At 41.2% G+C, this 23643-nt stretch overlaps 2 protein-coding genes across 4 annotated transcripts in view; both read right to left on the bottom strand.

Annotated features, from left to right (window-relative positions):
* dok6 (docking protein 6) overlaps positions 1 to 23643 on the bottom strand; it is a 57587-nt gene that overhangs the window by 3200 nt on the left and 30744 nt on the right. The window contains exons 1-8 of one of the 3 annotated variants that reach the window (XM_082546540.1): positions 22407 to 22547; positions 21249 to 21356; positions 15405 to 15519; positions 11656 to 11775; positions 9883 to 10072; positions 9358 to 9496; positions 8200 to 8305; positions 1111 to 1143 (exon numbers count right to left, since the gene is read on the bottom strand). In XM_082546540.1, the coding sequence (XP_082402666.1) occupies positions 1111 to 1143; positions 8200 to 8305; positions 9358 to 9496; positions 9883 to 10072; positions 11656 to 11775; positions 15405 to 15519; positions 21249 to 21356; positions 22407 to 22472 (877 nt within the window). In that variant the 5' untranslated portion in view covers positions 22473 to 22547. Of the gene's footprint in view, positions 1 to 1110; positions 1144 to 8199; positions 8306 to 9357; positions 9497 to 9882; positions 10073 to 11655; positions 11776 to 15404; positions 15520 to 21248; positions 21357 to 22406; positions 22548 to 23643 lie in introns of those variants that run through there. The other 2 variants (XM_082546538.1, XM_082546539.1) reach the window with 2 other exon arrangements.
* Positions 1 to 23643, bottom strand: part of neto1l (neuropilin (NRP) and tolloid (TLL)-like 1, like) — a 450458-nt gene that overhangs the window by 424006 nt on the left and 2809 nt on the right. The gene's annotated exons all lie outside the window — the stretch shown is intronic.

The raw sequence follows: 23643 nt of genomic DNA, 5'->3' as shown, positions 1-23643 counted from the left end.
TTTGCTAAAACAATCTTTTAAAGCCCTTTGATGAAGTTGAAGGTCCTTTTCAGATATACAAAATCTATAAACCCTAACAGGTATAATAGTAACAGATGTGACATAAAAGCAACCTTTCATCTCAGATAAACAACTTCATTCGGCCCTCTCATCCTCCTCGACTGCTGTCGTCTCTCTCTGTCCCCTGCCATCTCCCTCTCCACCTTAATTTAAATTAACTGGCCCAATTTGTTGTGCAGTTTGTGTTGGTAAAATGCACTGAAAGTGAGTAATGGATACTTGTGGGTGGAGTGCTGTTCTTGTGCAACCGCGGGGCCATTAATAATATATTAGAATGCGGTTTGGAGACGTGCACACGGAGGTAGGTTGGGGATAAAGTGGCTGGCAAGCTGCTGATCATGCACCAAACAAGGAGGAAGTGGCCAATGATCAATATTGCAGGAGGTGCGAAACCTAACACAACGCTGTAATCAACTCTAACCTACAGCATACACGGGGCCAGCTAACATAGCCAGCTGGGAGAAGTTGCTGCTGTCAATATTTTTCAGGCATTTCAGATTCACCTATGCAGGCTAATTGAAATTTGATTAACAAATTAAAATTTGATTGTTCTTTTAATATTCCCAAGGGGCATGGATAAAGTCGTGATTCTTACAACTGTTATTGGTGCTGAAATGCTTCTTAGCAGATATGACTTTAAGCTGTGCAAACCATTTGTTATACAGAGAACACACACATACCAGAACCCACGCGCACAGCCAGCAGCACCAGATATCATGGTACCCAAAGGGAACTGGGATCAGACACGCTGCCACTTCACCACAACGCGGAATATAAAACATGACCCAGTCAACCTGGCAATCAATGTCAATTGTGAGCGTACATCAGTACCACAGAGACAGAAGTCTTGTTTTAAAAAAATGGAGGCATGTAAAAAAGAAAAGATGCACAAGTTAAAGAAAGATACTGAGAAGGGAAAACACAGAAAAGGCATTTTTCCTGTGCGAGTTCAGGGAACAGCTTGCAGGAGGAAGCACAGAGGGGCCTGTGTGGGTGTGAGGATGAGACCAACACAGCATCAGCCATAACAGGTGAGTCATACATACACACCTCTGTCTGCTAGTCTTTCCTTTCCACCACTCCCTGAAATGAAGGAAAAGAATAGCATAAGGCTCTAGCTTAAGGATTTAAATGTAACAGTGTCCATGCTGTAGGAAAAGGGGGGAAAAAAACCCACTGCAAGTTTTAAAATGAGGGGGTGGAGGGGGGTGCACTTTGTCTTTCCTCAGCGTTGTACTTAATAGATTGCTGCAACGACTGGTGCGCAACCAGGCATATCCTTTTCACATCTTTGCCAAGACAATCCTTCTCCTCAACCAAGGCCAATTTAGACTGGGTGAGGGAAAAAAAAAGGTGGGGGGCGGCAGGGAGCCCAGAGCAGACAGAGAGGGCAAAGTGGATCTCATTATCTCCTCAGTGGTAAACAGTGGTGTTTGTTGTGCGGTGCCAGACCCCTGACGAGAGCCACGCTTTCGTAAAGCAGACACTCTTACAAGATAAATAAATAAAATAATAATAATAAAAAGCACTGAGAGCGATGATGGTGTCAGCATCTCCTCTCTTCGTCTATCCCTGTGAGAAGCAGACAGTGATTTGTCAGTGCCTTTTCATTACCAGGGAAGGTCATGTCATTCTATCTGGCCTGGGGTGGCAGCTGCTGGGCCGGAGCAGACAGTACAGGCAGGGGAGGGCCCTCTCACACACTGACAGAATAGCAGAGCCGGATACAGAGGCCGTTTTTCACGTGTGTGTGGACACACGCATGCACCTTTCTCCACCTTCTTTCCTTAAAGTGCAACAACGCAGATGGCATCCTAGAAACAGCTGTAACCAGAGAAACCCGGGCTGAACGTACCACAAACATGCACGGCTGCATCTCCTGGGCAGTAAAAAGCCGCTGGGGTAACGACAGGCTGTAAGTGATAAAATATCAATCTGATCCAGCCTAGAGACTAGGTCGCTAACTTAAGCTTTGATTCATATAATGTGCGGTGACGTCCACCAAGAAGAAAGAAACTAACTTTTACCTGCAATAAATTTTTCATGGGGTTCAGTTTTTGCATTTACTATACATCTACAATACTTCATGTTGCCTGTCGCAGATAAGACGGGGTTATCGTCTTGTCCCTTTGATACTTGCTACCTCTCGGAAAAAATCCCCTCGCATCGCACCCGGCCGATCAAACTGGGTACAGCTCTCTATTTCATTAGAATTGCTAATGCTACATCACTAAACTACAGAGCACAATAAAATGCAGGCGTGAGAGAGAGAAAGACGGCGTGCAGGCGAAACATGCGCGCGCACGCACACAAAAATGGGAACACGCCAAAACACAAGCATCCCCGTCCCTTTCCTTCCCAGTATTAGAGTTGGTAATCGAACCATTTCCGACAGGTGTGGCGCCTCGCTTTTTTTCAACTCGGAAACTTTAAAGTGCACTTCCTCTGCATCAGCAAACTCGGAGGACACGGCAGTTTCACCGAAACCCAAAAGAGTGAATAACATTAGAGTAAAGAGAGTAAACCAGCGGTATAAACCATAACCTGTCTCAGTATGACATATCTTGTGAAGATGAAAACACCAATCTAAGGTCATATTTAAAAAAGCTGAATGCTTTGATGGGGCTGGATTTAGTTGAAAACGGATGAAAAGCTCTCTTTCCTTTTAAACAAGATGCATTTTAGCATTATCTTTGTCAGTTACAGCAAACAAGGCTTTTGGGATGTGTTTTTGAGACAATTCCAGCTCAGTAAAAAGCAGATGTTAAATATATTTGAATAAAAGAGTGACACTACTTTTACTGCCAAGTCCACACATTTACTGACACAAAGAAATAAACAAATAGGTGAATAAACCTCAGCGGGGGGGGGGGGGGGGGGGGGGGACGACTGTGTTCCTTAATTATTCCACCGGACCCGCAGGGTATTTGAAAGCAGCCCGAGCATGACTCAGCAAATTGACTGTGCTGATTGGATATTCATCATGCACAGAGTGATACAGCCAGGAAGCAGACACAGCCAGCTGTATCATGGTCCAAGAATCTGACTTCCTACCTATATTAGGATCCAAATTATTATTCTGGGAGCTAATAGCATAATTATTAAAAAAAGAAAAACTCACAACCTGCAGCCATGTCTACTGAGGGTGTTTAAATCTGTCTGTGTACTGAAAGACAGACTGTTTTGAGCTTCTAAGATATTTTTAGGCACCGATTTCAACTTAGTCTGATTTTTAAAAATATTGTTAATTAACAGTGATAACTACATAATGAGTCAGCTGCAATCTGGGAACCCATTGGCTATTGTCTGATGACTCAGTCCCTTGGAACGAGTGCCAGCATTTCAGAGCTTCCGGTGTAGCCAGCAGATATCACGGCCAAGATATCTCGTCCATTGTTCATGAACGCAGATAATTCTTTTAAAAAAAGCAAGAAACCCCCCAAAGGTTTCAAGATGTTATTATGGAAAATTTAACTGTTGCTTTGCTCTTCTGCATTCAGGGAAACAACAGGGTTGGTTCCTTGCATGCAATCAGAGTCTGATTACATGTTATATATATGGATCATAAATCGTGTTCCGTATTTTGCATATTCATATTCAAACCTTTGTTTATAAAGACGCAACCAAGCTAAGCTGTGTGTTTAGCTGTTGAATAGATGGTTGAAAACAGATTACTCAAAGTAGTGGATGCCATGTCTGCTGCAGTGGCCTCTTTTAGTAAGAATTTTGTTAACAAATCAAAGACAGTTTTGTTCTGATCCCCCCATGAATGGATTTGGTGGCTCTGTAATCCTGTTGTGGGGCATTTTTCCAGCATGGTTTCTTCCAGGGGTCTCAAATCTGGAGTTCTTGTGCCCATCTCCATTTCTCTGATACGACTATGGTACCGAAGAACAGAATTTCTAAAAACATTTTCCTTTAATTCATCATCACTTAAAATGGTTCTTTCCAATGGGGAAAAAAAATGTGGATTTTTCACACTGATTTTGTTTTTGTTACTAAAACGTGCGTTGCATTCTGGGTCTATCACTCAGTGCATTATTGTTTTAAATTTGCTGAACCTCAGTAACGCTGGATGTATACACATACATGTGTAGTACTGAGTCCATCTACTTATGGATTCCAAGTTCAAAAGGTCATGGAGGAAAACAGATGATTTATCAGTGGACAGACCTGTTTCCTTTACTGCTGCTGCTTATGCCTGAATTACACTCTATATATAGAGCCTATGATGTAGTCCACTGGTATCGCCGCTTTTATACCTGTCGTCGATAGCAACATGTGATTACATTTCTAGCTAGGTTTATATTTGGTCAAAGCGTGGGGTTTAAAGAGGGCATGCCTACGGCACAGATCTAACAAGGACATAAAAAAAACGATTACCAGCACGCTTTATCAGTAACTAGAATTTAAACTAAACTGAAACCAGCCTTTTTATCATCACTTTTTCTATTCGACTGCTATATGTTACAAAAGTACAGGCTAGTTTTAATTTGATTCACTGGGACAAAGAGTGCAGTGACTGGTTTTTTGTTTTTTTTTTAAGTGCTCAACATGTTAATAAATATTTTGTCCTGCTCTTCAAAGTTTTTCCAGTTTTATTAGTAAAAAACTCTTTTTTTGGTAAAATGATTTCATAGATAACAAATGACAAATTAAAGTTCCAAATAATCATAAATATCCCACTGGATGTGGTAAAGATTTAAATTATTTATCCCTGAATTATGGTTTGCAGCTTCATTCAGATTTTGGGGGTCAACAGTCGCTCCAAAATGTGTCTTGAGAGTAAATATTTTCAAGAGAGAAGGGTCAGTGCATCAAATCATTATGAAGCTGCTAAGCTTGAACACATTTATACCCAGCTATGTAGAGAGTGGACAGCAGGTGTGATGAGCATAAAGATGTTATGGCTTCACAGTTATCAGATCTTAATCCAGCTGAACATTTACGGGCGATTCAGGAAAAATGATGTTCATTCCTCCAGCTGACTTCCAGAGACCTTCATGAGAGTCAGTGGGTCACCTAACAAATTACTTATACACTGTATGTTGATTTTTCCTTTAATTTGTTACCTGGCTGTAGCAATCAATTGTTAAAACCAGTTGAACAAATTTGGAACATGTCAATGAAAGGATGCTTTGACCTCCAGGGAGGTGCAGGCCTGCCAATAAGGAATCAATGCAATTAATGTGCGAGGCCGTCCTCATCCATGTCTTACAGCCATGTTAAGCGAATCGCCACCCCGCCCCGTCCGACATCCCAAACATCCCATGTCGCAACAGGACTTAAACTCCCGTCACTCCCCAGAACAACCTCGTTGTCCTCTTCGCCTGACGAGACCTCAAACGTCCTCAAACACACTGATGCATTCAATTTATTCATGGAAAGGGTGGAGAGATAATAGCAAAGCAGAATGTGCACGAGCAGGAGAAGGTGGAGGGTTGTTCCAAACGTGGACCGACATGCAGAGAAAGTGTGGGAGGACCAGTGGATATGCCAAGGTGATGGATGAGAGAGAAGCTCCTCTGCTCACCAGAGTTTGGAGAGGAAGAGTTTAAAAGGAGACTTTACAGTGACTGAGCTTATAAATAATGACCCCAAGGTGGAAGCTTCTCCGTTTAGTGTATATGAGTAAAAACATGTTGATGTTTGGAATGGAAGACTTGCGTTTTGCTTTTAAGCTTATCGGCCACAATTAAATGATAATGAAAAAAAGAGAAAAAAAAACACCCCAGCCTTAGCTTTTCAAAAGAAAATTATGACGTCAGAGCGACTTCCATCTTAGCCTGGCTTTCTGTTTAGCTCTATCAGTGAAAGCCAAAAGGCCCATAATCCTCAGATAAGTCTACTAATCAACTAATACCACGGACAGAGCATAATCGCATCAGCTCACTAATCACCTTTCTGCCTCTGGTCTACATCTAGACATTAAACACACACACATACACACACTCTCTTACTCCTTCTGAAGTATACGTGTACATTAAGTGCACACAGAGGACAAACAGGGCTGAGCTTGGACGCATACGGACCACCTGCTGCATTATTAATGCACTCGGTTCGAGACGCTCTCGCTTACTCGCACACGTGCGCAAACACGAATGTGCTTTCTTTCACAAATCATTCTTGTCTTTTATACTGTAATTTAGATATGCTTGTGCGTCTCTGCTTTTAGTTATCAAAGAAAAAGACATCCTCAGAGAGCTCAGAACATCAGTCAAATTCTTAGGAGGGTGTGAACGGGGATGGAAATCAAGAACAGGTTCCAAATAGTCAAATCCACCGGAAACCTCCAAGCTCGCCGATTCCTTTTTAATCAATGCCGCCGTGTTTTTCCGACAGCTGCGCATCCCAAAACAGTCACGTCAAACTCGTGGCAATGGAGTGAGTCACAAAGCCTTTTTTTTCCTGCTGTGTTTCTAGACTGAGATAACACAACAGTTGGGTTGACACTGAAAACCTGCGTAGGCCTTTTTTTTTTTTTCTTTTCCAAGCACAGAATATTGAACAGGAATCAACTGAGAATGGGTGAATAATCAGATCCATATGTAGAATCAATCGAGTGTTCTCAATATTCAGGTGTGAGCCGCTCTCCTGGGCGTATGTGCACTGGGTTACATTTTAGCCTGTAGTAGATTTGCTTTAATGTTTGTACTGCATCGCCCAGCTTCTTCTTCTCCCGAGCCTCAGCTGGTCAGCCAACATGACATTATCCTGGAGGATACCTTCACAAACTCGAGAATTCATTTTCCGCACAATGACGGCGAGCCGTCCAATCCCCGAGGCGACAAAGAAGATCCAAATCGCGATGCCCCCCTTTCGCTTCAGTTCACCTTTTGATGTTTTCATGTTGGCATGCAGGGCCTTTTCATGCTATACATAGTGCAACGTGTTCTTCCCAAACAATTTAAGCTTAGTTTAATTAGCACACAAAAGATTTTTCAGGTGCAGTACAGCATGAAGGAGCTTTGTGGCAACTTAAGGTGTGCAGTGATGTTCTTTTTTAAGCAACTTGCTCTGTTGCGTTCTGCCAAGGACACCGTGCAGTCTTTCCGCTTGATTTGCATACGGCAGATTCACAAAGTGGAACAGAGATGTTAACCTAAAGCCTTTTTTGGGCTTCTTTTTTTAAGTCTCTGAGCTTTTGAAGTTATCTATTTAGGCATCCACTTCTAGAGAGAAGCTAAAGAGCTAAATTATATCCATTTGTACTGACTTTGTTTGCGTGGAAGAAAGAAGATAACTTTGTAACATTCCCCAGCTTCATAAAAAATTTGCTATTTAAGATCAAAAGTCTCTAATATCCCTGATTCACACCATATATCATGTTTCATTGATTTCACTCCTGAATCCAATTAGCTTTAACTGATGCCATTATCCTAAGGGTGCACATTCTCTTTACAACCTAGTCTCATTTATGTATTAGATACGGACAAGAACAATAGCGCGCAGGCAATTCGTGATTATGCGATAAAAAATAATTTGTGTCATTAAGAAAACAGGAAGAGTCTCAGCTCCCAGCTCAGACTCAGGAGACAGAAACTCCTAGCTCGACTTGTAAGTTGTTGTTTAAGACAAAAGGACACGCTTTGAGATGAATATGGTTGTGAATTTCCTCTAGATATAAAAAAATAAATACATTTATTCATAGCTTAGATTATGATCTGACTACCTTAAGACAAATTTGAACCTAAATCTGGATATTTTCCATTATTGTTGGCTAATTTTTCTGTATGATTAAACTCAACAGGAGCCTAACATTTTACCAAAGATCTTAATAGCAAAGCGGAGAGAGCTCACCCGCTTGTGTTGAGTTTGTGACTATAAACATTGGTGCTTACACAGAGTGGAACTCATCTGCTTTCATTTTCTTGAACTCAAGCTTATCAGATGTGCATCAGATAAGGCTGAGTTTGCATGCCAGACATGAGATAAATGCAACTACCAGCCAATGCACGAGACACAAACAGTAATTTCTTTAAAAAGTACATATTTGTAAAAGTATATAGTGCTGAAATACACAGAGGTAAAAGCTAAAGCCATAACTGTCGTGTAATCCTCATTAGCAGTTTTTCAGTCTTGCCGGTGAGCCAAAACCCCAACCCGTGCATATGACAATTAGTGACTTCTTGTTTGTACCTTGGTAGCTGTACAGATCCCCCACGCTGGTCTGACGCGTGATGTGCTGCCAGTAGGCGCTGCGTGGCAGGGAGATGGACTTAGTTAGCGTCTCTCTGGAGTGGCTCTGGAACAGACAGAGAACGCATACAGTGTCTCTCACTTTTCTGTCACTCTCAGTCAGTCGCTCACAACAGGTGATATTGCTCTGCATAGTCAGTAAACAAACAGCATGGGTAATACAGCATATTAGAGACTGAATGGCATGTTTCTGCTATGAATGGCTGCGTGATGGGTGAGATGAACACTCGTTCGGGGTCCCCGTGTTGTTTTGCCAGGGAATGATGCGTTTTATATTTTTGCGTTCAACATGAAACCAAAGACTCCCGTCTAGAAAAAGCAGCTTGAAATACATTAAGTGTTGAAAAAAATATGGATTTACCCAGCAGTAAACATGCCATTTCCCCCATTCTGCTACATGAGCGGTCAGTTTTCTGTTGCTGAGCGTACATTTTATAGAGCTAAGGGTAGCTGCATTTGGAAAAGTTCCCAAATGGTGGGGTCCAGGAGCATGACCATATGGTCAAGGCTCATCAAACACTAGGCAGGCCTACATAAATAAAGAATACAGACGATAGCAGGGAGGATGGGAGGAAGGAAGAAACGCACGGGATGATGTTGTGGTGGAAGGAGGAAACCGAGGCCAAGACGGCGGGGTGTCAGAGGGCTCCTGGTCCAAAGCGGCAATACAGTACCTAGAGAGAAATGTGTGTTGTGTGTGTGAAAATCATGACCTATTGCCTGCTTTCTGCAAAAAGCCTCAATGAAATGCTCCTCAGATCAGCCTCAAACAGGCAGGGAAAGAGCTGCAGAAATACCAGAGGAAGAAAGGTGTTTTATTAAATTACAGTAATATGTGTCTAAGTGTGTGCACAGATGGAGTCTTTGTGTTTCTTCTGGCATCAATTTCAGCAGGATGCTTTAACTACAGAAAGCGAAGCTCACTATGTTAGTGATACGTAATTATTTCGACAACAACTTCATGTTGATACCAGCATTGATTATTAGCCGCTTGTTATGCTGGCGGTACAAGAAGGCAGTTGTCGGGCTTATCAAGTGTGGCTGGTGGATATAAGATAAACAACGGAAGAGAGAGAGAGAAAAAAAGCACAAATGTACCTGGGAGCTCTTCTCCATCTCCTCCATCATCCTCTCATGCTGCTGGGCAATGGCCAGCGTGGCCGAGTGGACCCGCTGGTAGATCATCTCCCCCTCCCGCGTCTGGAACGTGAACAAACCCTCTCCTGTGTCACACATCCTGCGCCAGGAACACACACACAGAGACCCACTTTGATCGCGCTCACTCTCAGATTGCTGATCTACAAATATCCATGGCTGACTGTTCAGTTACAGAGAGAGAGACACTATAATAGCCCGCTGGAGTCAAACACATAAACACATGCGTGAGTAGATACAGTACACAAACACAGACACACGCTCACAGAGGCACCTGTCACATCGTCGCCTGAAGGGCTCTGTGGCAAATGCTGATATCCTGGGATGTTTCGGATATCCGAAGTTGCTTTGTTGAAGTTTTTATAACCTTTCCAAAACTAAGTTTTTCACTCCCACTGCTAACATTTCAATCACACGTAAGACAACAGCAGGCATGAAATATTTGCATGCACGTACGCACACACGCACCTTCCGGACTCGAAAGTAAACCAGGTGGAGTCTCTGCCGTATCTGCGCAAGGAGCTGAGGGGCCACATGACGAGTTTCAGGCGAGCGTTGTGAATGTCCCACAGATAGATGTTTTCATGAGTGATCTGCATGGTGCACTCCCCGTAGATGTCCAGGTTGGGGGTGGGCATTAGGTACACGTTGAAGCGTTCTGAAACAATTCACAGCAGACTTACTTGAAGGTGGGATCCCACAGCGAAGAGTGCGGTTTAACTGAGCGTAGATGTGGGTTGTGTCATTCGCAACAGCAAATGGTGCTTTAGAGGGTGGATAAAATATAAGCCACATGAGGTGACTAGTCGGGGGCTGCGGTTTTGTTTAAATTTTAAAAAGGTTATGAATTATTATTATTGAAATATCGCAAGGTTACTGAACATGGCTTCTATCGCAGAAGTAGAGAAAAACTACGATGCAGAAGGCATTTTAAGCAGTACTTTACTGACTTCAACTGCAGTGGGTCTAACCGGCCATCCAGTGAGCTGCACCGGAATCAGTGAGCCAGATCTGCCCATTCATATTAAAGCATTTCTCTGAGGCAGGCAGACAGAGAGAGTCAGAGAGACAGTGTGGGGGGGGGGGGGGGGGGGGGGGGAGTCCTCCATGATCTAAATTAGTTCTCACTAATTACACTTAATGATTCAAAATAAGCCATGAGTCTGCAGTGGATAGAGAATGGCAGTGTCATGGTGTGGCGTATTTTTAGGGACAGTGAAAATGAACTCTGATCTAATTATCAGCCCCTGCTGTTTGGGGAGGGCTACTAATTGAAATTGCAGGCTAAAGCCTTTTGTTTCATTCACTCAAAGAGGCAGCGGAGAGGTACGAGTTCAGTTAATCTCCATAACACTTTGCTGAAAGCTTTGTAGGAGCAACAAACAGCAGGATTTCTGCCACAGCTGAAGAGAGAGCGAGTGTTACAGTTCAACTGGCTCCCCACTCCCGGCACAGTCAAAACGTTTCGTATTGATACCGTAAACGAATGAAGCCAAGTTCATGTTGAGGAGTACAATTTCACTCTGCAGCCGCAACGGGATGTAATGGGTCGAAATGACGGCAGGTTCTTTTCAATTCCTCGCCCCCTTTTTTCGACTTTAAACTGCTCGTTTTTGCCTGTTGCCTTTTCGATTTCCTCCGCGACTTTACAAATTACACAGGGAATGAGTTCCACTGTGATAGCAGAGCCCTGTTGTCTCCTCTCTTTTCCATTTTCATTTCCTGTAAGTGGAATATGTGGGGAGGCACATTTTTTTCACATGGCTTTAGGAGACATAATCTCATCCATCTCTGTGACAAGCTTCATTATGAGGGAAGCCAGTGATGCACAGCACTTCTCATTAGGCCTGGAACAGAGCCCCGGCCGCAGCCTGTGACTGACCTGTGCTCTCACACACACACACACACACACACACACACACACACACACACACACACACACACACACACTCTTCTGAAGTCTTAAGTTGAACCCTTGTGTGTGCTAATGTAAGTATGGGCTGTAACATGGGACATCGAATCAGGTATTGGCAAAAAAAAGAAAAAGGCCATTATTAGTCCGGCCTAATTGGACAGCGGCTGTTCTCCATTCACCTAACCCTCTGAGGTCTTAGTTGCTTTAACACATAAAGGCCTGGACTGCATCAGCTAACTGCTCGGTGGCAGGCTGAGTGAGCGAGATTTACCCTGAATGGCTGTCTGTGTTAGCCCCGTGTTAGCAGGGACTAATTGGGCACTCACCGTTCTGCTCCCGCTGCACCCCCGCTGCTAACAGGTCTGGCTCTCCCAGGCTGATGTCATTGAGACGGCTGCCCAGGCACTCCATGCACAGCAGCTTACACCATTCCTCTGCATCCAGCTCTGCACACAGTAGCACAGCATAAAGGAATGTCCACCATTAACCACACACATACACGACAACACATACTGTACATGTTACACATACGAAATAAACCATCCATGGAATTTCAGGAGTAATGCGTTACATGCACAAGGCAACAGTACAGCAAACAGTGAAAGGACTGGGGGGGGGGGGGGGGGATCAGTCTGATTGATTTGGTGCAGATTAAAAAAGGCAGTGGATTCTGTCCAGATGAAGACGGGGTTTCTCCTCCATTATCTGCCAATACTCAGCTCTAAGGCTATAAAATATAAGTAGCACAGCTAAAACAATATGGCCAGAGTAAATCTGAAACTAGCGATAATCTACTCAGGTAATCAATAAGCTATTTCCCAAATTGGAGAAGGAATTTTGCTTGTTAGCTGGAAAGGAAATACATTAATTCAACTTTTTTTTTTTAAGTTTTATACTCTCTTTCCCTTCAGACATAGTTAGGGTGGATGTTTCCACCACAATAAGCAATCAAACATATAACCTGGCTATAGAGTCATATTTAGTGTAGAAAGGCAGTTTACAATCATTTTGCATTTTCCAAAATAAGGTTGTCAAAATTAGCATGAATGTGTAACACATCAGATGGCTTTTACTTTGAAAAGGCTAATGGACCGCCCTGCAGTGCCTCTGATTGGGTTGTGTTTAGCAGGTTAAGTGGATGCATGACTCACAAGGAACAACAATTGGCTGGAGGAGTGAATCAGAGACGCAGCAGGTCCAGAGCCACAGAGTAAATGACTTTTTCCCTCGTGGTATTTTAATTTCCACTAAAGGAATAATTGCTGCTTTTTGTTCCATTTCATTGTTTTATACATGCAACATTCATCTTCTATATTCCTACATAAACAGTCCTTTAAAGTGCAAAATGTTTGGATTTGATTGAAATGCAACTCCAGGATCTCGTCTCTCTTTACAAGTGTGCACATGAGCACCTTAGTAACGTGACATTATTATTTTTTCCAAACCCTTGTTACTACCTCTCTCAATGAGAAATTAAGAATGTATCCAAAATGCTGAAGTTAAGATTTGAGGGCTCTTTTTTTACCATTTCTTTTTTATTTCATTCCTACAGAAAGCAAATTAAGGTACCGCTTTAAGTGCCGCTGAGGTTTTACACAGAATCATCTGATCCAATAACTCCCTGAAATGCTGTAATGAGGTGAGCTAACCAGCTGTATTCATATTTAATGTATAGGTGGTATTAATAGTCTCCAAAGGTGCCTTAGCAGGACACCTTTGGGGGCACACGGGGTTACGAGTCTTGTGTTGGGGCTTTAACTTCCAAATTTATGTTTAGTAACATAGAGCCACAGTGAATGAGCATTGTTGGCTAATTTTGAGAAATTTAGGGAATTAGGACAATTATTGTTTCCTTCCAAAACAACAATCTTGGATTAAGGAAATGAGCTGCGTGGAAGAAGTTGCGCCTGCTACGGATGAAAGTCAGAAACGAAGCAGAACATTTATTGTGAGACAGATTTTTTAATTTAAGGCTAAGTGGAAACAAATGATTTCATGAATCAAATCTGGAAGTCTGTGTGGCAGTGTGTTACGTGTGAATACCAATTTTCCTTCCTGTTAAGTCAGAAAAATTGTGTTTACAGTGCAGAAGATTTCCAATTGTCTTACATGAACGTTTGGTGAAAGTCACTGAAGTGCGAAATGAGGCAAACGCCAGAGTTGTTTATCTTTCTGAAGCTCCCTGGCCCTGGAGAGCACTGGGATTTGTAACTATGGCCACTCATGTGTACAGAGACACATGTGCAAGTGTGGGAATTCTACCATGTTTCTGTGTTTGCTTACGAAAAAATCCTCATGCACTCGTGTAAAATGCGAGAGAACATTGGCGTGTCTTCCTGGCGTATTTGCCGCCATTGCAAGACAACCTGTTTGTCAGCTCAGCTCTGACAAGCATTGTCAATGGGACAGATCTACATTACTCTGCAGGGTGAAGGAAAGGTCTGCTGCTGCCTGGAGCGCTTCATTCACACATACAAAAAAGAGAAACTTTGGAGCCACACATTTACAGGCAGCACCAGCAGCTCTGAATTTGAGCTCTTTCCTCATGCCTCCCCAGATTCAGCTTTTCTCATTCAGTTGCCATGGCCTTCTTGGCCTCTAAACTCCCACACTTTTTAAGGCCAGTGAGTGGAAAATCAGCTAAGCAAACAGTTCATCAGCACAGAAGCAACCTCGCAACTCCATGTGCCATGCATGAAGAGATGTTGCGGGAGGATGTCTCAGTGTGGAGGTGTGCTGTGGAAAAGGATGGATGTGCTGGCAAGATGAAGCTAGAGTGACAGTATATGTGAGAATCAAATCAAAAGACAGTCGAGCTTTCTTTGTATTTCCTGTTTCGGGAGAAGGTGCCGTTATCCAGACAAATGCAAAATGTATATCCACTTGTATACGTGCTGTCAGGCCCCATTCGGCTGTGGAATTTAAAGAGTTGGCACACTTGACAGGATTCTCATCTCTTCAGGTCATGCTCATCTCTCCTTATGTGCATATTTGTCAGATGCACCCAAAGCTGTCAGGAATTTTAAATGATTTTTCCTTTGTTCCATCCCGTGTTTCCTCAACAGCACACCAAACAACACGGTACTGCTTAGATGGAGGCATAAAATGGTTATTTTTAAAAAACTAAAATATCAAGAGAGCTTCATGAGACCTAATTATCTGCTTTTTCTCTTTGCTTTTAAAAAACAGTGAACATCCAATTATTGGCACATTTGTATGAATGCCTTAAGAAATGACTGCACTTTAAAAATGCCAGTTTTTAAATCCATACACTCACTGTTGTTGCACTGTAGAAAATAGGCAGCATGCCAAATTTAAATCTGATACAACCTGAACCTCTTATTTACAGGATGCCACATTTTTGCTAATTTCCACAAATTTAACACTTGTGGATATCATGTGATGCAAGAGAAATGAAGGATATCAGATGTGGAAGGTTGATGGTCAAAAAAGGGGAAAAAGACACTCATACGGTGGTGTGAGAGGACTGATCTAGCAGAGGAGAGAGTTAAGATATGAGTTCACAACTCTCCATGTCATATGCGAATATTTCCAAATGCACACCTGCAAGAGTGGAGTTAAGATGTTAAGTAAGGTGCATCCACCTTACCTAACCCTCTGCTTTCAGCTTTGCACAAAAAACACATCCGTGTGCAGATCCAGAGCCTTCTTTGCTGTCTATCCACGTATTAGAAACAATCTGTATTGTTACAGTCTATAATTGAGTTGAAACACGCCGCAAATTATGCCCGATATCAGTTTTCATACCTGCACTATGAAAATCAATATTTCGGAACAGATCCTCCCACTTCTTAATATAGCGGCAAATGAGCATCACTTGGCTAAACTCCAGTTCTCCGCTGCCTCCCTCATCTCACTCATTCTATTTGTCTTTCTCCTTCAACCTCTCACTTCTCACTCTCCTTCCACTTCTCGTCAAACTTTTCAAAAAAAACACGCCACCAGTCCTCACCTTACACCTACCGGCGTATTTATAAGAAATGACACTTGAAATTGGTGCTGTCCTTGCTCCGAAGTGGCTAGAGAAAAAAAAAATAGTAATTTTGATTTTTACCTGATTCGCAGGCGAATGTCTTGGACGTGTCGTCACAGAAGATGATCGCCACAGCATGCTTTTTTGTCTCCCGTGGCATCCGGGTAATGTTCTTGATGTTATGGAGCTCAGTGATCTAAAAAGAGAGTGTGGCAGGAGGATATTGCCTTGAATGAACACAGCTACCAGCAGCAGCTGCAGCAGCATGGTTTAATTGCAGCCTTGCACAGCTTTGCTGAAATTGCAATAGCAGTTAGAGGCTTAGCATTAAAGGGGTGAATTAAAACAAAACAAAACAAAAAAGGGCGATGGGGGTGATCTTAAGGGATACATAAACAGAAGTAGTTATTCGGCTGATTACAAAAAGTATCTTAAAACAGAAAGAAATCACACGCAGTGTCAGCTTCCTGCATCATAAAGCCTGCTGCAGCGTGATGTGTAAAATGTAAGTATGTTATTTATTTTAAAGGCTCCCCTATGAATAAACATGACCCGGTGCTCTTTCGGTATACACAGCACATCTATTGTTCATCTCCTCAAAGCTGCCCTTCCAGTCAATAGACAGGAGCGCGATCATAAGCATCTAAATCACTTTACCAGGAGATTGATTGAGCAAATGAAAAAAAGAGAAGATTACATTTAATTAAATATAAACCGCATTTACAGGCCATTTTGTTCAACAGTCTTCTCTGTGTTCACTCTGCCTAGTAGATAAGACCCATTGTGTAGTCCATTGTGTGCTAACTGTGGGCAGTTTGCCAGACTGTTGGGAATGAATTAGCTGGGCTCCCTGTATAGTACAGCTTGACTGTTAAAAGTTAAGGGACCAGACCTTAGACACACACAGGATATGTGGACTTGAGATTTCTGTTTGATAATATTAGATTTAATGCATTTGCCCCGAAATATTGAACTTCAACTGGAAATACAACAGATGAAGAAGTAAATCAGAGGCTACAATACTGAAAGATAAGAAGTGCTTTGTTTTTTGTCCCGTTTGTTTATTTTTCTTATCCCCTCTCAAAGATGGTATCTAAATATTTCATATGAGATACGGTATGAATTTGTCCTCGGGCAGGCAATTCATAACTGACACAAAGTAAGCGTCAACGCTGGGAATTTCTAAGCAGTGAATGTCACCAGCCTCTCATCTCTTTCTTTCCCTGTTTGTGTTTAGTGTGTAACTGCGCATGTTTTAGTCTTTATCTGTGTGATGCGTGTGTGAAATGAGAGATTTGGGTGCATTCCCAGCCTGAGGTGCTTTAGTCCAAGCATAGTGAATCATTTCTGATGAGACCTATTTCCTCTCCCATTCTTTCCTCTTCATCTTTATTCATGTTTAGCTTTCATGCATAGCAGACATGAGGTGGAAGAGAAATCTCATGTTTGGAAAACTGGAACCCAAGTCATACTAGTGGCTCAGTGTAGTCTAACTTGTATGCTAAATAAAAGGTACCATCTTCTCTAAGTAGATTAGCCTACTAGCATGCTCATGTTTGCTAATTAGCATGAAACGTAAAGAGCGGCTGAGGTTAAAGAGAATGCAATTAGGTTTGCAGGTATTTTGAAGTTGAACTGTGAACTAAATTTAACAGAATTCCATCTAACAGCGGTCGACATGGGGTTAAAAGCTAGTTTTACAAGTGCCAGTGTTAGAGTAGAACAGCTGTTCTCCATCAAGTGGCTTCGTCTTCTAGCGGCTAACGATCTCTCCTGTTAAATCACAGTAAAGTACTGTTTATTGGTTTTCCAGCATGGAACTGTAATTTTACAGTGTTTCTGCTATAATCTAAAGCAGCAGTTTCCTATTGTGAAAATAATAAACAATAAAGTAACCAATGTTGGCTGGTTGAATATATTACTGTTGGCTCTCTTTCTGCAGTGTCCAAAGTGAGATTATTAATGTAAACTGTGTTGCAGTTGTACATTGCTCTAAAAAATAAATTCTTATTCTAAACATGTACTTGATCTTCAAGTCCTCATCCACCTGAATATACAGTACTGTGCAAAACAGGGAAGACTGTTAGTCATTTGAGCCACCCCTCATTTCTTTATATTTTGCTAGAAAAATGAACAACTGATGCTGTGATTTATTGAAACATTTGCAGCAAAATAAAAATATAAGACAAAAATAAGAGTTTATGCAGGTCTAACAAGCTTGACAGTCAATATTTGTTATGACCACCTTTGATCAACACAGTCTGAAACATTATTGTGATTTCTTTAGGTAGTCTTCAGAAATACCTCCTTGGGCTTTGAGGTTCTGCCTCTGGGGAGCCCAATCCATGACAGATAGTGTTCCCTTGTGTGTTTAGGTCAGCTTTTCTAATTTTTTACTCATTGTCAAGGACCCTTCTACTGAGACCACTTCTGATGAGACCTTGGGTAATAGTATATGGATCAACTGAAGGTCCAGAGCATCTCTCAGGTCCTGCGTCAGATCTTTACTCTATTTTTTTGCGGTTTCTTAAGGACAAGATTTTCAGTTCATCTTCTGTCAATAGATTTTTAGATCTGCCACTTCTTTTGTTGTCCTCTTGTCCACTTTCCCTACATTTTAAAAGAAAAAACTGCATGCCATGCTGACAAATATGCTAGGTTTTTAGCTAATAGCTCTTTGGAAAACAACTTGATGGTGTAAACATACAATTTTATCCCTTTCATAGCATGCTATGTGTTGCATTTTTCATAGTTTAAGCTAAAAAAAAAAAACCACCTTCAGATACCTTGGAGAACTAGTGCTCAATACAAGAACGGCTGGCTCCTTGGAAGTAAAATATAAAGAAAGGATGTGTGGCCCAAGACATTTGACTACAAAAAGATCATCTTGTGGTATTTGCTCCCTTCCCCATTTGCTATGCACAGGAGCTGAGATTCAACAATTTGACATCCGCCCTGATAACGGATGATTAAGCAAATCTTGATTATGGAGTTTCATAGCGAGCTTAAACTTTACGCCCTACCCACACATGCTACAGGATTTTGTTCAGATGAGATCTGGTTCTGATTTAACAGACATAAAATATGAATTTAGTCATACGGCTTTTGTATAAAAGTGCAACATAGTTTGTACAATAATTTTTGCTATTTTGACCAAATTGGAGGAACAACCAGCTGCACTAGTGAGGCTCAGTCTGCTCAGCTCTCCCTGCTTTGCTGGTTAGTTCCACATCCATGTGTACAAATTAGGCATTTAGCTACAGCTCCATCATTTCATGTTAACTGCTCCTGTCAGGACCTCAGGAGAGCTCAGGAAATGTAGCACAAAGGAGAACAACTTTTCAGAGAGCTAAAAATATTCAGGGACTTTTTACTGCGTGGACCAGTGCTCCTCAGACAGCAAAAACTGCACAGGGAGAGGGAGACGAGTGGGAGAGAGAAGAGGGAATGGAGAAAGAAAGGGAAAAAAAGCCAATCTCCTTTGTGTTGATTGTGTAAATCAGCCACCAGTGCAGCCTATTTCCCCCCAAAGCACTGCAGCGTTGAATGAAGCCCTCAGACAGGACCTTTCTTGATCTTTGTGGCGATGCATTACCAGGCGCACTGGTGCATGTGTGCACTCATCGCTCACTCCAGCACTGGGTGTATGAGATCCCTCTGGGAGGGGAGTTACAGCCACACAGGATGCCCCATGTGACAGCATGATGCAGTAGGCATAGAGATGTTTCATTCACAATACATGGCTGATACTGTAGCAGCAAAGCAAGCTAAGGAAATGGATCAAAACACCTACCTAGCTTGTATACAAGCTTTCTCAGACAGGAATGTGGAAAAAAATGTTAAATTCTACCAAAAATGAAAAATCTCACAGCTGACTCACAATCACAAGTAGTAAAGAGTAATAAATCTTCTCTCAAACATATTGCCTTATGAGAAACTGATGTCACAGTCCCCTATTATCTGCAGTTATCTCCCCTCATTATGATAAAACATAGTTCACAGTGCTACTCCTTTAACATCGTCTCCACTCACCATGATAATGAGCCATAATTGGAGTATTTCAAAAGGGCTTAAGAAGCAGGGAGTGAGATATTATACTCTGGATTATTACTTTCTGAAGGGAGGAAAAAGGCCCCAAAGGACAAGATAAAGTTACAAACTGTGTCTTAATAGATCCTTAACTTCATCATCTGAGGCCAATGGACAGAACTTAATACATCAAGATGAAAACAAGGCACAGTTGTGCACAACCATATTCCATAATCTTTTTATTCAGTGTAAAAAGCACCTTGTGAGTAATATACTCTTAAAAGATAAGCAGCAGATACTTTTCTTAGAAGTCATGCTGGAAATTGAAAAAAATATACATATATCTTGAAAATCAGTTCACATGAGACTTTTACCAGAACATTTGTTTCTGTAGTTTGAAGAGGACAGGAGGATTTTAAGAGGACAGTTCCTGACATCTCATTTTTACTGGGGGACCACTTCCATCAGATTTTATCAGCTGAAGCAAATTAATTCCACCAATTGGCCAACCTGCAAAATGAAACTCGGCTGCCGTCTTGTAATTGTGCTCTGCATGTCAATGTCATCAGCATTTAGACAGTACCTTAGGCTGCTACATGAGGAGTCACACAACAGGTTTAATCTTCTTTTGGGATTCAAGAGGACAAAGATCGGACAAACTTTTAGTTTCAAGGTCCTCTAATGACCTTAAATACCCACTGGGTGTTGCATATATGGTTTTCTATAGAGGCTACAGTTTCATCGACTTCAGTAGAGTCAAATACAAAGTGATGTCTAATGATTACATTAGACGAAAGGTCAGGGTGTTACTAAATCATCACGAATCATACTCTGGAGATTATGAATATTGATTCCTAATTTCACGGTAATGCGGTCACTACATGCTGCATTATCATGATCGACCAATGAACTGAGTGACATTGGCATCCTTAAACCTCACCACCCACAATGAGAATTTTCTCTCCAACACTGGGAATACCACAGCGTGGTACTGGTCCAGCACACAAAAAGTCAGCACTGTGTAAATAAATACAATGTAATATGTTACGTTGTTCAGAGTGACTATTGAGTACTTGTTTTGTTCATAATGTGTCATACAATAGAACAGAAAAGAACACACTCATGGCCACATGCTACTTTGTTAGCGTGGAAGTGAGTGGAGGCCCAAAATTAGCTAAAGTGAACCGTTGTGTTTCCCAAACCACAAGCCGGCAGCCTCAAAGAGGAAAGGATCAAAGCAGTAATGAGAAAGATTATGGAGATAAACATATTGGAAAACAATGTATCTAAAATGTGCTACATGAATCTGTTGCACCTGGTTTTGTTCAGTAAAATCTGTCAGGTAAAGGTGGAATCAGCAAAAAATGTTATCAGCAGGTCAAACTTGGAGGAAAATCAGAAACCTAATTCTGTTGAGAAAACTGCAATCGGTGCGTCTCTACAAAAATTATTTAATGATGTTTTAAACATCTTCAGATTTAAAGAAAATCCTTTTTGAGCCACAGATAAGGCCACAGATTTTCATATGAAAAAGTAATCCTAATCCCCACAGCTAAGAAGATGGATTATTTATTTCCTCTTTTAATCAGAAATGTTAAAATTCCCTGATCAATTTTAACATATTATTTTAAATATTTTGAACTCCTTGTCTTAACCTAAGACATTACACTGGGCTGGGAATATGAGGTTGTCATTTCATAGGGTGATGGACAGATTAATCAAGAAGTAACTGATAGATGATCACAACTCGTATTAGTCACAGCCATAGGATCAAAATCACAATCAATTATGTTGATCTAGTACTCAATAATCATTTTATCTACTAAAGAAGACATCAAGACAAACAGTTAATAAAAAAGGAATGATGTTAGTGATGTTTTTGAGTCATTTGTTTACCTTGTGGAAGCTCCTGAAGTAGGCTGCCTTCTCATCTGGGTACTTCTCTAACCGCCGGGGTCCTTTACTCGAGGCTTTCTTGAACACCAGCCAACACCTCCGGAAGATCTGACAACAGACAACAAATATTATGGTAACCGCAGATATAAAACTACACCATCATATGAAAGTCAGACCAGAATAAAATCAACTAGATAGAAAAATTAGCAAGATGAGCTATCATCCTGGAATCAAAACATACTGTTAATGCCAATAAAAAAAATCCCAAAACCAGCAAAACGTCCAAGCAAAGTGAATAAATATATTAGTGAAGCTGTGGATATTATATAAGGAAAAATAGATTGACCTCAGGGCTCATTCATCAAATTTAAAATTGGAAAGCGCTGACAAAAAATCAATAACACTGATCCTTACACTGATTGCTGAATACTTAACCACTATGAATTCTGGGAAATGTTATTTTATTTGAGAATGAAAGGATCAAAATGAGGTCAAACACCTCAACACAGTAGCACTTGTGGTATGAAGAACAACTTTAACCTGTGACCTTCGCTGGGGTCACTCCGAGTGAAAGGACCACACAGGTTGCTAGCAGTTTTTCCACTGCGTAAATTAAGATTTCACTTGGATCAGTGGCAACTCCAGTAAGTGCATGCCTTGGATTTGTAATGTTGATATTTTATGGGTACAGAGGACATTCAGACATTGGACCTGCTACATTTAAGGATCTGTTATTCTCAATCCTCAAGCAAATTACCGATGAGATGCAGCATTGGGAAACATCTAATTAGCTTCATGTTGATGGTAAGATTATCTGCATTCCTCTGAAGAACAATATTTTAAATGCCCCTCAGCACTTTTTATGTCATAGCAATAAACATTCATGACGATCTATTGAAAAATATATGAAAAATATAATCCTGTAAAAATATATCTTCTTATTACTTGTTAAATAAGGGTATTCAACTTTCTGCATCAGATAAAGATGCTGAAATGTAGAGTAACAATAGTAGTATCTATCTGAAGTCATGCCAGACTACAGCAGCAAAACTGCGAGGTGTGCTGAGTTAAGCTAAAAGGCTGTTTATGAAATGAGTAGGAGGAATTTGTGAGTTGTTCTTCGAAAGGTTACATAATCTCACTGTAAACACTCCAAACCTGCTGCGCTGGGATTACGAAGGTGTGGTTTGGATCAGATTTATGACCGCCGGCAGAAAACAACATCCATCCAGCTGTCGTCAGATTCAGATTAAAATGTTGCTAAATCCTGTTGGGCGCACAGTTTGGTGACATAACCTTTTCACAGCAGAGCAGAGAGCAGATGGGGATAAAAGCAGATAAAAACTGTTAAATAACCAAGATAATTACTCATGGGGGGGAAATAATGGGAAAAGGTAATAATTTAAGAAATGAGTGTCCTGATGCCTAAGCTGTCAAAGGTGCTGTGCGGATAAATATGTGAGGGAAATGAAAATCAAATTAAAATGTTTTGGTGGAATCGAAAATCCTTTTTGAAATCCAAGATTCTGAATATTTTCATCCAATTATGAATAGATTTTCTCTGTGGTGCTCTGCTGTGCTTATTTATTTATTATCAATAAGCCAAATATGGCCTAAAACTACCAGCGCTAAAGCTTTACTTTAGATTTTGTGCCTACACAAACACATATTGTTGCAGAACTTGAAATAAACAATAATGTATTCGAAACACTTCAAACTCAACAAATAACTTGTGTTCCTTAGAGTTTGCAAACTGCTGTTTAAGCATTGCAATTTTATAACTTAGTTTAAACTTGGTGTAATGTGATTGCAATTGCAGATAACTTTGGGCCAATATTCTCATGCAGAGACATGTACTGTGGCCCTCTCTGGTGTAGGAGATGACTGTGCATTATAGTGATTACTGGGGGTGGAGGGGGCTGAAAAGCAACAGTCATTATCTATGGAAGCTGGGACCTGGGATCTGACTACTAACCTTATATTTTCTCACTCCAAGAGGCTCTAAAAGTGTTTAACTATGATTTAAAAGTCTCATTTTGAGTTGGTTCCAATAATGGAAAGACTAAAGTTGTAGTAGTTCATCAGCTGTCATCAATAAGATAGTGAAGAAAGAAAGTCTTGGGTAAATAACTGTGTTTGAGGGAAAACAAAATAACTTAAAATGTATATATCGTCCTGATATTTCCTTGCTTTACTTGATGGGGTTTTTTTTTAATTATTTTTATATTTTTTTTTGTTTAAACGTGCATCCACACTACAGGCCATTTGCTTGGTGTTTATTCCTTGAAGCTAGCTGCTGGTTGCAACTAGATTGTCCAACTACATAGTGTATAGGTAACCCTCTATGTCACCGGTGGCCAACTCCAGGCCTCGAGAGCCGGCGTCCTGCAGGTTT

This window comes from Aulonocara stuartgranti (assembly GCF_965226115.1).
Source record: "Aulonocara stuartgranti genome assembly, chromosome: 9".
Lineage (NCBI taxonomy): Eukaryota > Metazoa > Chordata > Actinopteri > Cichliformes > Cichlidae > Aulonocara > Aulonocara stuartgranti.
Note: the sequence above shows the minus strand (reverse complement) of the source record. Positions and strands in the feature narration are given on the sequence as shown.